This window comes from Spermophilus citellus (genome assembly GCF_964194105.1).
Source record: "Spermophilus citellus genome assembly, chromosome: 4".
In the NCBI taxonomy this organism is placed as follows: Eukaryota; Metazoa; Chordata; class Mammalia; order Rodentia; family Sciuridae; genus Spermophilus; species Spermophilus citellus.
This window is the reverse complement of record NC_138185.1, coordinates 28,236,982-28,252,688: the sequence shown is the minus strand read 5'-3', so window position 1 is coordinate 28,252,688 and position 15,707 is coordinate 28,236,982. Positions and strand designations below refer to the sequence as shown.

General features: G+C 47.7%; 1 protein-coding gene across 1 annotated transcript; it reads right to left on the bottom strand.

Moving 5' to 3' along the window:
- Nucleotides 1–1,816: 1,816 nt before the first annotated feature.
- Nucleotides 1,817–3,466, bottom strand: LOC308647774 (inositol hexakisphosphate kinase 1). Its single transcript, XM_081292245.1, has one exon. It carries the CDS (start codon nt 3,186–3,188, stop codon nt 2,277–2,279), a length of 912 nt encoding a protein of 303 aa, XP_081148371.1. The 5' UTR covers nt 3,189–3,466; the 3' UTR covers nt 1,817–2,276.
- Between the last annotated feature and the right edge of the window lie 12,241 nt (nt 3,467–15,707).

Genomic DNA, 15,707 nt, shown 5'->3' with positions numbered 1-15,707 from the left:
TGCTGGCCACCTTGTGTTAGAGGCAGCAAAACTACATGCCGTTAAAAGGTGGCAGCAAGAATGATTAAAACTACGTGAAAGGGCTACCCCTTGAGTGTTGAGGGCCACACTCCAGGCCCATAGGAAGGGTGCCAGGCCAGCAGGGAAATAACCCTAAAATTCATTCTGGAACCAGGTTTAAAAAAAAAAAAAAAAGGCAGCACCTGCTGAGGAAGGGCAAAGGGGCAAAAGCTCACCTCAGAAATGAAAGACTATTTTGCTGAGGAAAGTATGAAGGAAATCAATATACTAACAAACAAGGCAACACCCCAAAGGAAGGCTCCCCACAGTATAGGGGCTGGCAGGTGGACAGATGGACAAACTGATGGACCCCAGGATTATTCAGACAAAGCTCTCAATAGCATAATCTGGGCACCTGCATGCACCCAGGGCCCAATGTCTCTAAGAGCAGACAAGCTTAAAATTCTCCCTCACAATGGGCTGCTTCCTTGAGCTTTGCCTGGGGAAGTGAGAGACCCTGAGCATACCACAGCCCTTGAGTCCTGGGGGGAGCAGCCCATCCAGAGGCAGCACAGCTGCCCAAACTAGAAGATGACTCACACCCACAGTACAAGAACTGCAAATACTGTATTGTGGGGAGCCATTCTGACACGTGATTGGGTGACTCCCGTTAAGGGCCTGAGGCGCTTTGGCTCTGTCGAAGCTTTCCCGACCCTTTCCTGATGAGAGAGCCCATCCGTGTGGGGGTGTGCCTGACCACTGACCCCGGGGACCCAATCACTGACCCTGACCTTGGAGTGCAGCCCCCCCTCAACCTTCATTGGATGGAATTCTCCCCTGAATCTCTTGTTCCCCAAATAAAAGGCTACTCCCCGGCGTGTTCACTCTCTCTCTCTCCTGCTAGCCCAGAGTAATCCTCGCTGCCCTACTGGGCGGCTAGAGGTGGGAACCAGAGAGGTGAGCCGTCTCGGACCTAGCAATATAAATAAGGTACTGTCTGTGTGTTTTATTTTGATCTCTTTTAACTAACTTTATGCCTAGAACCTCATTAATGAAACCACTGTGCAGGCCGCGTGGTAGACTGTATGGTCCAGGGCCCCTACAGGCCCCATGGCCTACCAGAACACACTCCTCTCAGCAAACAGAGTGGTGCCCTTCAGTGGGACAGAAGGGGTTGGCCTCCTCAGGCAAGGGGATCTTGTTGAGAGAGGCTGGCTGGGGTTTTGGGCAGAGGAGCAGGTTTATGTGCCAGGTCTATGGAGAAACCAGGCCTGCCTGCTGCCATAAACTGGCTTCAGCTCAGCTTCATGAATGTAGCCCCATGCCAAAATCAGACCCAAGAAACATGGGTCCAGCTGTGTGCAGTCAGCTTTCTGATGACAAGGGCATCTGTTCAAGAGCTGGCTGACACCCACAGCACAAAACGGAAAAGCTCCCAAGAGATAGGGACCAATCCCCTCTTATATTGGGAGAACAAAGGATGAGTGGGCATGGAGGGGCCCTGTACCAGTCCAGGGCTTCATTACACAATCAGCAGGACCCTGCAGACACAGACCCTAAAGACCTAGGTAAGAGAAACCAAAGTCCAAGGGCATCTTGTCTCTGCTGCCAAGCCCACCAGGGGCACCTCTTCCTTCCTAAGTCAACCTGGACACAGCAGTCACAGCCACAGAGCTACGGAGCCTGGCCAAGAGGACGCATGTTCTGCCCTCCTTCACTTTATATATGTGGATTCCAGGCTACAGCTAAAAACATTTCTTTTAGTTTATACCAAAGAGAAATATAACCCTTTAAAAGCAAGTCTGTGTGTCCTCACGGCAAGTTCAGAGCAATGGTCCCTGCCTGCGGGTGTAGAGGAAGGGGTCCCGGGGGGCCCATAATTGGGCCTACTGGTTTTCGTCCCGCATCTGTTCCATGATGCTGATGAGATTCTCCAGGCCAAACACATAGCCTCTGTCTGGCCCATCATGCACAGTGGGGTCATCCCGGAAGCCTTTGAATGTGCTATGTGCAAAGTCAATCATGCGGACATCCACCTTAGGTGGAGAGGAGGGGCCTGCCTCAGAGTTGGTGCTGCTGGGGCTGGTACTGGGGCTACAGGGTGGTGCCACTTCAGGGAGCCCCATGTCCAGGTGCTTAAGACGCAGCTCAGATCGGCACTCCTTGCCATCATAGATGACAAGCAGAGAACTGGAGTAGAAGCGGTAGGAGGCCTGCCGCTCCAGCACAGCTTTGAGGCCCCGCAGTTTGCTCAGAATAGGCTCAAAGAGGTCACGTCACAGGTCCAGGCCATTGTGCAGGTACTGATAGAGAGCATTGCGGAAGCCTTCAATGGAGAGCCCACGGCCATAGTACTTGTTCCTGCAGAGGTAATGCCCTGTGTCCAGCTGGTACACCTGCATGCCACAGACCCTAACCCCCAGTGTAGCAGATGTGCTCTGCTCACACTTCCTCATCTGCCGGGCCGCCTTCTCAGCTGATGCATCATCCCCATGCTGCCGGGTGCCCATCTTCAAGTCCAGAACACAGGGATACTTGAAGTGGTGTACCACGTTCTCAAGCAGGAGAAATTTGTAGAGCTTTCGGTCCTTGGATTCAGAGCGCATGCGGCTCAGCTGCTGCTTGTGACAACGCAGACTCCAGGGGTTGTGGCTGATCTTCTCAGAACTCAGACCACTATTGCCATCTAGCATCTGGAAAGGGACGTCTGAGTGGCTGTGTAGTTCTACCTTCGGACTCTTTGCCTCCTGGGAACTCTCAGAGGTCTCAAAGGAGAGGCTGGCTTTCTCCTCCTTATGGTCACTGCCACTGCCTGACCGGTGCAGGCTCCGTCGGGAGTGTTTGCGCCGAGGTTGCTCCCGTTCTGATGTGTCATCCTGATCCATGGTCTCACTTTCCACATAAGGGTAGGCCACCAAGTTGATGTAACCATCACTGTCCCCCTCAAAACAGACAGATACCACTCCTTTGTATTCAGGGGTGAACTCCTTCATTTCAGGAGGGAGGGACTCATAGAAGCGCTGTTCCCGGGAGATGAGGGGCTTGCACACAGTGTGGTCGTCGTAGCGCATCATGCTGCTGTGTCCTCCCACCTGGTGGATGAAGGGCTCCAGGAGGACTCCCCGGTCTCCGGCCCGACTTGCGTTCTTGCCATACTGCCCCACTTCCATGGTTTGACAAACATACATTGCGTTGGGGCCCAGTTGCACACTGAGGGCAAAGGATGCAGCACATGAGCCACAAAAGGAGAGCTAGGTACAAGGTGCTGGCAAGTTGAAGGCCAATGGTTAGAGTCCACTCAGCTTATTATTCTAGCCGGCCTGGCCCGGACAGCGGGCGCCCAAGGCTCCCCACGGGAGCTGGGCCCCCCGGGCCTCCAGGTTTCGGCCGGCCCCAGGAAGGCAGCACAGGTGGCTGAGCCCCGCAGCAGCGGCCCCGCAGCGGCCGCTCAGTCCAGCTCCTGGCGCTGCCCCTTGATCATTTCTTTCTAGGTTAGAATGGGGCTTGGGGAAGAAGAGCCATGTATAATGTCCTATCTATAGCTATGTAGGAGTGCCTGGGGCCAGTACCTAGAGTGAGAACACAAACTACCTGTAGTAGATGAAGATGGCTACAAGTTCTTTGACGCTCTTTTCAGTCAAGAAGTGGGTTCTATTTTCCTTCTGTGAATCTGGGCAAATTCTGACTTGATGAATAATAGCAAGAGTGAAGTTGAGACCATCTTCTGGCTCAGGCCTTAGAAAATCAGAAGTGTTCACATTCTGTTTCTTGGAACACTTGCTCTCTGAACCCAGCTGCCATGTGTAAGGAAGCATAAGCAGTCCTATGGAGAGGCTCATTTATTTTTTTATTTTTTTAATTGATTTTATTTTTTTTAAATACATGACAGTGGAATGCATTACAATTCTTATTACACATATGGAGCACAATTTTTCATATCTTTGTATATAAAGTATGTTCACGTCAATTCATGTCTTTAAACATGTACTTTTTTGCATTACAATTTTTATTACACATATCTACCACAATTGTTCATATCTCTGTTTGTATATAAAGTATGTGGACACCCAATTTGTGTCTTCATACATGTATTTTGGATAATGATGTCCATCACATTCCACCATCCTTGCTAATCCCCTGCCCCTCCCTTCCTCTCCCTCCCCTTTGCCCTATTTAGAATTCATCTGTTCCTCCATTGCTCCCCCTCCCTACCCCACTATGAGTCAGCCTCCTTATATCAGAGAAAATATTCGCCATTTATTCTTTGGGGATTGGCTAACTTCACTTAGCATTATCTTCTCCAATGCCATCCATTTACCTACAAATGCCCTGATTTTATTCTCTTTTATTGCTGAGCAAATTTCCATTGTGAATATATACATGCACGGAGAGGCCCATTTAAAGATAAAGGAGACCACTTGTCTCCAGCCCCAGCCAAGCTCTTAGCCTTTAGGTGGCACCATATTGCTACCTGTGTGAGTGAACCCTCTTGGAAACAACAGAATCCTCCAGCCCTGCTAGAACCTCCCCCTGCTGATGCTACACGGAGCAGTGATTTTAGAAAACAGTTCTCTAAAAGAGTATGCCCTAGGCTCAGAAGAACTTTCCAAAAGAACTTTGCAACATTCTAAGGATAATTTGTGCTCTGAGCACTGCCTGGCTCCGGGAGGGCTTCTCTGTTTTCCTTCACCTTCTGCCCTGTCTGCCTTGCAGGGGAGGGATGGTGTGTGTGTGTGTGGGGGGGGGGTGGATAGGGCAGCATGTCAAAATGAAAGAAAGTGAGCATGAGCTGAGAGTCACACAGCTGTGTCCTGAGGAAATTATTGAATGTTGAATGCCTGCTTGCTTATCTATAAAATGGGGTTGTGGGGTTATGAATAGCCTCTTCCTCATAAGGTTGTTGTGAAGATAAAATGAGATGACACATGTGTTTTCCAGAGCCCCTCTCAGTGTGCAGAACTTGTTGCTCCAGTGGCCAGGAGTACGCCAGCTACAGAAAGCCTCTTTGCCCAAAGACCCAATCTTTTCATGGGGGCTCACATCCAAGACTGGTTTATGTTGGAGTATCAATCAGTTGACCCAATGGGAACAGCACTGAAGGGCACTGTAGCTTCAGAGCTCTGTGGGATTGGCGAAGGCTGTTATTCGACCTTCATCATAGTTTGATTTCTGTCCAATTCTATGCTGTTCCCTCCCTGTCATGGTGTTGCTACCAAGGGTCCTCGTTAATAAATATCCTGCACACTAAACTCCGTCTTACCTGTGACCACGTGCAAAGTGCATAACTCAGAGCCTGGCATGTAGCAGTCATGCATCACAGTTTTGGATATCTATTGGTGTATATGGTAGCCATATATTGTAATAGAGTGTGACCGTACAACTCTTCTCAACTCCACATTCAGTGACATCATATGGGTAATTTGAAATTGGCACACTGGAGATATTTATGCCATGGAAGTAAGCAAAAGCTACAGGTAGGGCCTCTACTCTAGTGATCCAGTCATTAAACCTTCACCAGGGCATCACTCAACTTTGTCACATGGCCACAGGACTGCAAAGGAGGCTGGGGTATGTAGTCTAGCTGCATGTGCAATAGAAAGGAAAATGGATTTGATAAATAGTTGGCTACAAACACCAAGACCCATTCCTGGAACTAGAGCAATTCCAAAACCTACAGTCTGAGTAGAGGGGATGCTGGGGAATCAGCTGCAATGCTGGCCTACTTAGACCCCCAGTGCCTAGATCAGGACTTGTCCTATGGTCATATTTGGTGGAAGGACCATGGTCTCTTCCACATGGGTCCTTGAATTTGGGAATCCTGGGAGCCCTGAAGAGAAAGGTTAGCAGCCACAGCTTGCATCTCCCAGGGCAGGAAGACAGCAAGTGGCCATGATGCCCATTTCTTCTGGGCCTGGTTGAACCAGCTTGACCAAACAAAAGGCCTTGCCGTGCCACTTGTCCTTGCAAGCCTAGAGGCCTCTATTCAAAATTAGTTCCTCCCAAGGGTTGGTGCTCAAGATGCCAACATTAATTCCTCAAAAGATGGCGCTGCAAGCGGCCTGTGGGGCATGTGTGGGCAGAACGGGCCAAAGCCTCAGGCAGGTGTAAAGGAGACTCTCCCACCCACCTGAGTTATCTTTAGGGAGGGGCACCAATTAGGGAGGAGAAGCAGTAGAAGATCTGCCAGTTCCTGGCAGCAGCTTCTCTGAAAGCTCATCTGGGTCATGTCTATAAGGGAAGAGGCTGATTGAGGCACTTGGCACCTGAGCACTGAAATCATCACCGTTGGGCAGCGTGACAGATATCAGCCCTCGGCAGCTCAGTGCAAGGCAGATCTTATGAGTAAGAGCTCCGGAGCCAGCCAGACAGGGTTCTGTATGCTCGGTGACCTGTCAAAAGTGACTTAAACCCCTGTTTCCTCTTAAACCCCTAATCCCTGCATCTCAGGAGTGGCCAGCACAAGAGCAGTGATTGGCACAGAGTCCTTGATATGGTGAAGCAATTCAAAATGGAAAGAGAATGGATTTATATTAAGGACTTACTATCTATCAGCACTTCCTCTGGCACCTCCTGTATTTGTCACGGCCACTCAGGGTCTCCAAGACCTGAAGAGTAACCCCTGGAGTGTGTGGTTCAGCAGTCAGGCAGAAACACTGTGAGGCGGGCTTCTCTCCACTTGACAGAGAAGGAAATGGTGGTGTTGCACATGCTTTGCCCTCACCCATGTCTGCTTGCCCTGACTTGAGTGACCTCCAAGAGTTGCCTTTCTTTGCCGAGGGGCTTCCTCTTGCCGTGGGACTGGCTGACTGCAAGCACTAATAATTCCTTTCCCAGCATCTTTTACCCAGTGACTGTTGGGAGTTTAACTGATTGGGATCCGTCAAACCTGATCTTCCTGAGCCTTTGACTCTCCTCCTCCATGTCATTCCAGGGAAGTTCTGGCATCTCATTAAATGCAGATCATTGTCAAGCCCAAGTTTCAGTCAACCACCAGGCCAGCCGTTAGAGACACCTTCAGCAACCAGAGTGAACACATGAAATCCTGAGTGTCTAGTAAATTCACTTAGAGCAATGAATTTGCTCAGTATGGTGTTACGGTCCAGCCTGGATGGAACACCCTTCAAACTTATACTCACATGTTCCCCACACTTATGTCGCTTTACATTAGTACAGTTTTGCAATTCTTTTGGTGTTTGAGCCATTTCCTTCAAGATCATCCTCTGTGCCTGTCTCCTGGAGCACATTGATATCTGACTCTAGCTATGGGTATAGGAGCAACAAAGGTCTTGGTGGGTCTTGAGGAGAATGACCATACTCACTCAAGGCATTTGCCTCACTTGAGGTTATCATGGGATTTTTCAAGCAAAGATATGCTAGCATCGTCATACAGCAGAGGGCAGCCACTTCCACTGGTAAGGGAAGCTCGTAATGATTTGGGGATTCAAGATTATCTGTTTCATCTAGGTTCAACCAGATGTCCCCATTTTTAGTTCTCTGATCCTATTCTTTCCTAATCAGTTTTCTTTTCTTTTTCCTAATCAATTTTCACACGTGCAGTAAAGCAAATCTGAGTGGCATTGGTAATTTGGTAATCCACACAATTGTATTTGCAATATATTTCTAGTAGCATCAGTCATGGTGTAGCTATAACCTCTCTAGTTCTCAGATCGTGATTTCAGCTGGGCTTGGCATTTTCTCTCTGTAAGCATTCAAGTGCACTTAGAAGAATATACTCTATAGTCAAGTGAAGCTCCACCTGGTCTCCTTAGGCACTTGCTTCACTTGGCTTCTCATCATAATCCAGCCCAGGTAATAGCTTGCTGAGTTGGTACTGTATACAGTGAATGACTAGCATCCCATTTCCCACTGGTAGGAGCTCACCACTGTGCTCAAGCCCAAGGGCATGACCAAATCAATGCCATGCTGAGATTTCTCCTATATCAGCCAGAGTCTACTCAGGAGATAAAAACCACACAGTAATTTGAACAAAGGAAGTCCGAGAAAAGTGTTAACTATAAGACAGGATTGGAATAACAAAGGATTGTCATTTAGTTAAAAGTAAAGAATTGTAAAGAATTCAGGAAGAGCAGATATGGCTACCCATTTCCCTGAGGACTGAAATAGAGTGCCCAAGGAAAAGCCTCCAGGCTTGGGCTATGATCCAGACCTATTCAGACGGGGCATGGTGTAGCTCAATGACCCAAGGTACTGCACCATCAGGACTTCTAGAACTCTGCCCCATGAAGTCCCAGTGGAACCACGAAGAGGTTCCAGGCCTTGGAACTTGCTAAAAACTGCCCAACAGTGTCTCTGTTCACAGGGAGCTGTCTCACCTCAGCATTCCACTCTGAAGGCACCTGAAGAGGTTTTGGGGGAACCTTCCTGTCTTTGGGTACTGCTGGCTGCTGCTCTCTGCATGAGCTGGTGCCTGCTCTTCAGGAGGCAAATGTTGGAGAAGCCACTCATGTTGCCCGAGTTGGGTGCTGCAGAGGTCCATGCACAGCAGGAGCCAGCCCTGGAGAAGCCATGGGTGCTGCTGGATCTGGGACCTACAGCAGCTGCCTGTCATGCCTGAGCCTGGTGAAGCATATACTGTAGGAGCCTACCCAGAGGAGCACGCTGGGCACGGAGGAGATGCATCTTCCTGCGGTGTATCTCCTGTGCCTGCTAATTTTAACCAACATAAATTAGAATAGCCACAGCTGACAAATGAGAAGCAGTGACAAGGGTGAACTTGGGGCTGAGAGTTATAACTGGAGCACGGAGCCCGCATCGTGGATCATCTTAGGCAGCACCGTCCAATACAGTAGTCCACGAACCATGTGTGGCTATTCTAATTTATGTTGATTAAATAAAATTAAGTAAAAATTTGAACTTTTGGCCTTCATATGGCTAGCCACATATGGGTAGTAACCACTATATTAGAGTGTAGAATCTAGAGCATTTCCTCCATGGCAGAAATTTCTCTTGGATCGTGTTAATCTAATAACCCTTGATTGCCTCTTGGCTTTGGCTGCTAGAAAGCATGGAGACAAATCAATCTCCAAGGTCAAGGATAAGGTCAATCTCTACAAAGCATCAACCTGTATTGCCCCTGGCAGCCTCTTACTTTCCCTTCATCCCAATTTCCTAATCGATTTATTTTTCCTGCTCTCTAGTCCTTTGTGTAAACTTATATATATATATATTTCCAGGATTAGGATGAGTAAAATGAAAACCGTGTAAGAAGAATTGCCTTATTTTTAAAGCTCCTTAGAGATCAACCAGCTCGTTTTCCAAAGAAAGAAGTCAAAGCGCAGAGAGTAAAACACGTCACCCGCAGTCACAGAGGCAGAGCTGAGACGATGACGCAGGGCTTGTGACTCCGTTCTGGGTCTTCCTGTGCAGGATCCACTCCCGTCCCCAACATGGAACGTCAACCCAGGGAACTAATTAGACCTGAGAGCCAACCCGTGATTCATGGCCTTCCTCTGAGCTTCCAAACACAGGGCTCAAAGCCTGGGGTAGATAGGAAAATGTGGGCAGAGACAGGGCAGCAGTCACTTGTCACACTTACCTCAGGCTCCCCATGCATGGGTGGTCTGTGAGTCCCTCTGTAACCTTCAGGTGGGACCTCATTTACACCTTAAATGAGCCTTGATTCCATCCTCTCCTGGGGTCACTGTGAGTTCCTGGTCCACTGGGTCCCTAAGGGTGCCTCTGCCCACTAACCTGACTAATGTCCCTGCCTCCTTCCCCTCGTGAAGCTACGAGGCCCATGGCTTGCTATAATTTGCAGAAATTGCAGATATATATTTGAAAGTCGTCCATGTATAAAAATGGCTCACAGAAACGTGAGCCTGCAAGGTGGCACCTTCTGCCGTGTGGCATTTCATGCATCATGTTTGCCTCCTGGAGAGCTCTTGAGTCTGCCCACACCTCTCTCCTCACTGCCGCACTCTCACACAGAAGCTGTCATCCCCCCTTTTGTCCTCAAAGGCTTTGAATTGTCCTCCAACCCCACAATTCTCCTCTCCGCGGCAACGTGTTCTTTAAGAAGGATACGATTTACATACAGCAGAAAATCCACCTTTTGTGTGTGTACGATTCTGTGAATTTTGACAAAACACACACAGTCACAGAGCCACCACCGCAATCAAAGATATAGAACAGTTTTGTCACCCTGAAAGGTTCGCCTCCCCAGGTCCTTTGTGGCCTCTATCCCTGGCCGCTGGCCACCACAGATCTGTTTTCTCGCCTCCCAGTTTTGGGCTTTTCAAAAACATCATATAAAATAGAATAGTCCAGTCGGGGCGTTTTTGAGTCTGGCTTCTTTCAAACAGCACAATTCCTGAGTGGCTCACCCTGCTGGGATGTATGTTAGTAGTTGTACGTTTTTGTTTCTGGGTAGAATTTCCATCGAGTAGATGTGTGCAGTTTGTTTATCCCTTCACCAGTCAATGGGCATCTGAATTATTTCCAGGTTTCTGATGATTAGGAATAAAGCTGCAACACTCACCTCTTGTTTTTTTTGAACACACATTTACATTTCACTTGGGTAAATACTTAGAAGTGGGATTGCTGGGTTGGATGATAAGAGTACTTGTAAATCCATACGAAATACCAAACTGGTTTTCTTTTCTTTTTTGTGGGGGGAGGGTGGTTACTGGGGACTGAACTCAGGGGCACTCAACTGCTGAGCCACATCCCCAGCACTATTTTGTATTTTGTTTAGAGACAGAGTCTCACTGAGTTGCTTAATGCCTTGCCATTGCAGGCTTTGAACTCATGATCCTCCTGCGTCAGCCTCCAGAGCCGCTGGGATTACAGGCGTGTGACACTGTGCCCAGATATTTTTCTTTTCTTTCTTTCTTTTTTTTTTAGTATTTGTTCTTTTTAGTTATACATGACAGTAGAATCGATTTTGCCATAATTATCCAAGCATGGACTATATCTTGTTCTAATTCAGACCCCAGTACCTCTCCTTTCCCTTCCTTCTCCCCAACCCTCAAACCGTTTTTGAAAATAGTGGTACCATTTTGTTATTCCACCAGTGATGTATGAGAGGTGTAGTTACTCCATACCCTCATTCACATTTGGAATGCTCCAAAAATTTTTTTAAAAATCAGTGTTTTTTAAAAAAATTCAAATTTAATCACTTGACTCTCTTGCTGAAAATCCTCTGATGCCTTTCACCCTCCCCACCCCCAGTGTTATGGATTGAGCCCAGGGGTGCTCTACCATTTAGATAGAACTCCCAGTTCTACTTTTTATTATTATCATTATTTTTATTCTGAGACAGGGTCTCACTAAGTTTGCGCAGGGCCTTGTTAAATTGCTGAGGCTGGCTTTAAACTTGTAATCCTCCTGCCTCAGCCTCCCGAGTAGCTGGGATTATAGGCATGTGCCACTATGTTTGGCCTCTGATTGCTTCCTAATGTCCCAAATTCTTGAGGTGGCCTTCAAGATTCTGCAATTCCTACCTCAGGGCTTTCATATGTATTGTTGCTTCTGATGAAATCCTACCCAGCAGCCACCAGCTTTGCCTACCGAGTCCTTGCTCTCAGGCCACCCATCACTCCTTCACCCTTCCTTAACCTCTCATATCAGCTGGCTCCCTTTTTTGTCACCGGGATCTATGACAATTGTACTACAATAATTAGTTCTGTAGTTCAATATTGACTATCTGCCTCCCTCCCTAGAATGTCAGCCCCACCAGGGCAGGAAGTGTATCCTGCTCCCCACTGCACCTGAGGGACCGGAACAGAACAGAGTGTGGCAGGTGCTTGGTAAGACTCTCTTGGCCAAGAGATCTTGTTTAATCGTGTCCACAGCCCTGAATGGGGACTCTGATTGTCTTCCCAGTGCAGGAAGTCTCAGAGGGGGTCATAAATGGCCTGTGACCTTCAGCTTGAGCCTACATTTGGCTCCTGGTCCTTCCCAGGCTTCTATTTTCCCTCTGTCACCTGTTCTGGAAACCCTCTCGTCCCATGAGTGCAAATGGCGGTCAGGAACCAGAGCCCAGAGAGCAGGAGGTGACTGCAGGGAGTCCCCCAGAGATTGGCCTCTGTGCTGCTTTCGCCACACAGGTATGTGACCTTCCAGAGCCGGCAAACCAAACGTCTCTGTGACAATTACAGTACTCAGCTTGGGCCTGCGGCCTCCAGAGATGTTTTCCTAAGGTCTTCTGAGGAGGTAAAACAGGGTTGGGATGGGACATTCAGCTTGTCACAGCCTTTATTTCATTGACTGATCCCAACAACGCTGCATTTCTATCCCCATTTTACAGTGGAGAAAAGTGAGACTCAGGTGAAGGAAAAGACCTTCCTAAGTCACGCAGCTAATGCTGCCTGGTTACGCATCACAGGGGACAGCCCATGAGGAGCGTTTTAGGAGGAAAGGAGAGATGTCTATGGCTGGGATTCTCAGAATTCACTGTGTCAGCATCACCTTGTGGGCTTGTTAAAACCCAGATCTATGCCCCCACCACCCATCCCTCAGATCTAATTCACTGGGTCTGGATGGGGATCTGGGACTCTGCACTTCTAACAAGTCCCTGGTGAAACTGGGGAACCCCACCTTGAGAACCACTATCTTATGATGTGCTTATTTCTTCAAACCAGTGGGGTCTCTCACTGCCCCTGGAATCCTAATAACAGCCCACATCTTAATGAGCCTTTACTACACGATTGAAACTGCCCTAATGACTGTATGCACCAATGCATTTAAATTCACCATATCCCTATTTTTCAGATGGGGAAGTTGAAACACTAAGATGCTAAGTAATTTGCTCAAGGTTGAGACACTCAGAAGAGCTGAACCCAGGCAGCCTGGCTCTCAAGCCCGCACCTATAAATGTCACACTGTATTTCCCACTGCTCATATGGTACCTGCCCTTCCACCAAAACAGAAGTGTGGGGGGTGGGTGCTATCTGAATATTCTGTGGGGCAGGGGTCACGGGCTGTGGTCAGCATTTTGCTTACACAATGTCCCTCCTCCATTCCCCCCAGTTTAGTTTCTAGACCATATTTAAGTGGAATTTGAACCTTGCCCAGTGTCTCAAGCAAGTGACAATTGACAGCTCTGTGGGTATTCTGGAAGCCAACCTCCAGCAAGATGCTACTCCTCAGCAGTCAGTGATTATAACTGTCAGGGGCTTATCAATAGCTTCCCCCTTGGAGTTGGTGGCTCTGAAAGGCAAAGGTGTTTTGAAGAGGATTCTGTGGAGATAAGCTGGCTCGGGGCAGCAGCCCAGAGGGACAGGAGAACAGAAACTCTATCTTGGAGAGCAACCATTGGGAATTCGTGGGGGGGAAATGCAGATATCAACTTTCCTGAGGCCAAGTGGCTAGAAGTGGTACAGTTAACCACATAAACCCAGTGAAAACCAGAGGGAAGTTCTAACACCCCAGCTGGGGAGATGGTTAAGGATCCGTGAGCCCCGTCTCTGATTCTACCTAAGGAATCTGAGGCCCAATGAGGGTCAAGTCCTGCCTGAGAGGTCACACACAAATCAAGTGTCTTGGGCTTCCCTTCCAGTGAGCAGGCCCAGAGACCTGGGAGGTGAGAATCAGGTGTGTAGACAAAGGTAGACTCGCAGAAATGGCCGACCGAAGGTGGGATTACAGAAGAGACCAGCCTTATCTTCCTCTGCCTCACTTTCATAGTCATCTGAGGGGATTCTTCTAATATTAAATGGGGGTTCTCCATTTAAAAGATTTCAGTGGCTTCCTGTTAGGATGGAGACCAAACCCTTGTAGTACAGCCTGGGAGTTAAGATCATGAACCTTGGAGACAGGCAGTCCTGGACTTAGGTCTTGGCTTGGCCACTTTTGAGCTGTGTCCTCTTCCCCAGGGTCAGGATCTTCCAGATGCTGATGTCTTCAATTGATAACTGAGCTGAGAATAGCAAGTACTGTCAGAGGTTTGAGACAATTAGATGAGATAATACAAGTCAAAGGACTTCACACAATGCTTGACTCCATATTCACTAATTATTTTGATACTTGGCCCTCAAGGCCTTTCCAGACTTTGCCCAAGGTTACAGCCTCAGTCTTTTCTTTTCCCTACCCCATTCTTACAGGCCTCAGTGCTAAGTTCTCTGTTTTTTCTGTCTTGAAAGCCCTTTTTTTTTTTCCTCTTGACCTTTAAGACTTAGCTTGGGTGTCTCCTTCCCTGGGAAATATATTCTGATTGATGCTATGAGCTGCTTCTGGAAAGAAAAAGGTCAGCCACCAATATTTGCATAGAGGTTAAGAGCAGGCATTTAGAGTTTTCAACAGCCTGAGTCTGAGTTTTGATTTTGCCACCTCCTCCCTGTGCAAAGGGAAGACTCACCTCTCTCAGACCCAGTCCCCTTGTAGGTGTGATAGCAATGACCTCAGGATTTGGGAGAGGATCATAGGAGATGGTCCCTGAAAAGGTCTTACTTAGCCACAGGCTTAGGCAGATGTTGAATCCTGAATTATAGTACTTAGTAAGTTGTATTAAAGAACTCAATAAAACTCAATGGGATAACTGGATTATTAAGTACCTATTTCATTGCTTCTACACCCCTACTTTACTCTCAGCAACTGCCTAATCTATAGGTTCTATTTTATAAGCCTTACAATATAAAGAAATTCTGTGCCTCTGGCTATCTGCCCACCATTCACTCATCTCTCAATTATCCAGCTCTCATTTACCTGCCACTCACCCATCCACCATCCAATATACACCTATGTACCCACCATCTCTTCACTCATCTACCATCCATGTATGCACCCCTCACCGCCATTCATTCCATCATTCACTTCTCCACCACATATCCTCTACCCATCCTTCTATCTCTCCACCAGGACCGAGTGAACACCTGTGAATGTTTCACGACATATAGAAATTTAGAGATAAGTTCATGAAGGCAGTGGAATGTCAAAGAAAGTTCAGGAATAGGGGCTGGGGTTGTGGCTCAGTGGTAGAGGGCTCACCTAGCATGTGTGAGGTACTGGGTTTGATCCTCAGCACCACATAAAAATAAAATAAAAGGTATTGTGTCCAACTAAGACTAAAAAACAAAATATTAAAAAAAGAGAAAGTTCAGGAATATTGGTATCAGGAAGACCTGGATTCTAGATAAGCCCAAATCCATGATCCTAACACCACTTCACTGTGAGAATCTGGCAAGATACTTCTCAAACCACACTGGCCTTGAAGACATTTTCTCACCCTGACCTGAAAACGTCAACATGTGTATAGTCATCAACAAAGATGTGCCCAGGGTCTTATCCTGTGCTGACTCCCAGTCCTAGATGAGCTGTTTTCCACCCTTCCCCTGGGGAGTCCACTCAACTGCCCCAAATATGCTCTGTGTATCAGTGCTACCTTAAATAGCTCTTAGAGGAGGAGTCCTTTTTAATCATTCGCATTATTATTTTGCATGTGCTTTCATTTTGCTCCCTTTCCCTAATCTAGTTGTGAGGTCCTTGAGAGCGGGGATGATTTTCTTGGCCCTAGGTATGTACCTCCATGTATAGTACTGTCCTTCTCCCGAGAGAGAGTTTTACATAATTGCTGTCTACCTTTATCACCTGATCTGTCTGTAGCAACAACAACAACAACAATAAAATAGCTGGTATTTATTGAGCACTTACTATTGTAAGGGACCGGCGAACAACGGAGGAAGAGACCACCAAGAGACCGTCTCATGCAACAGCAAAAGGGGTTTATTGAAGATCCAGCACGCTGGGGC

Excerpts from the sequence above, each read along its gene's own strand:
- LOC308647774 (XM_081292245.1), bottom strand. The coding sequence starts at position 3,188 with ATGTATGTTTGTCAAACCATGGAAGTGGGGCAGTATGGCAAGAACGCA.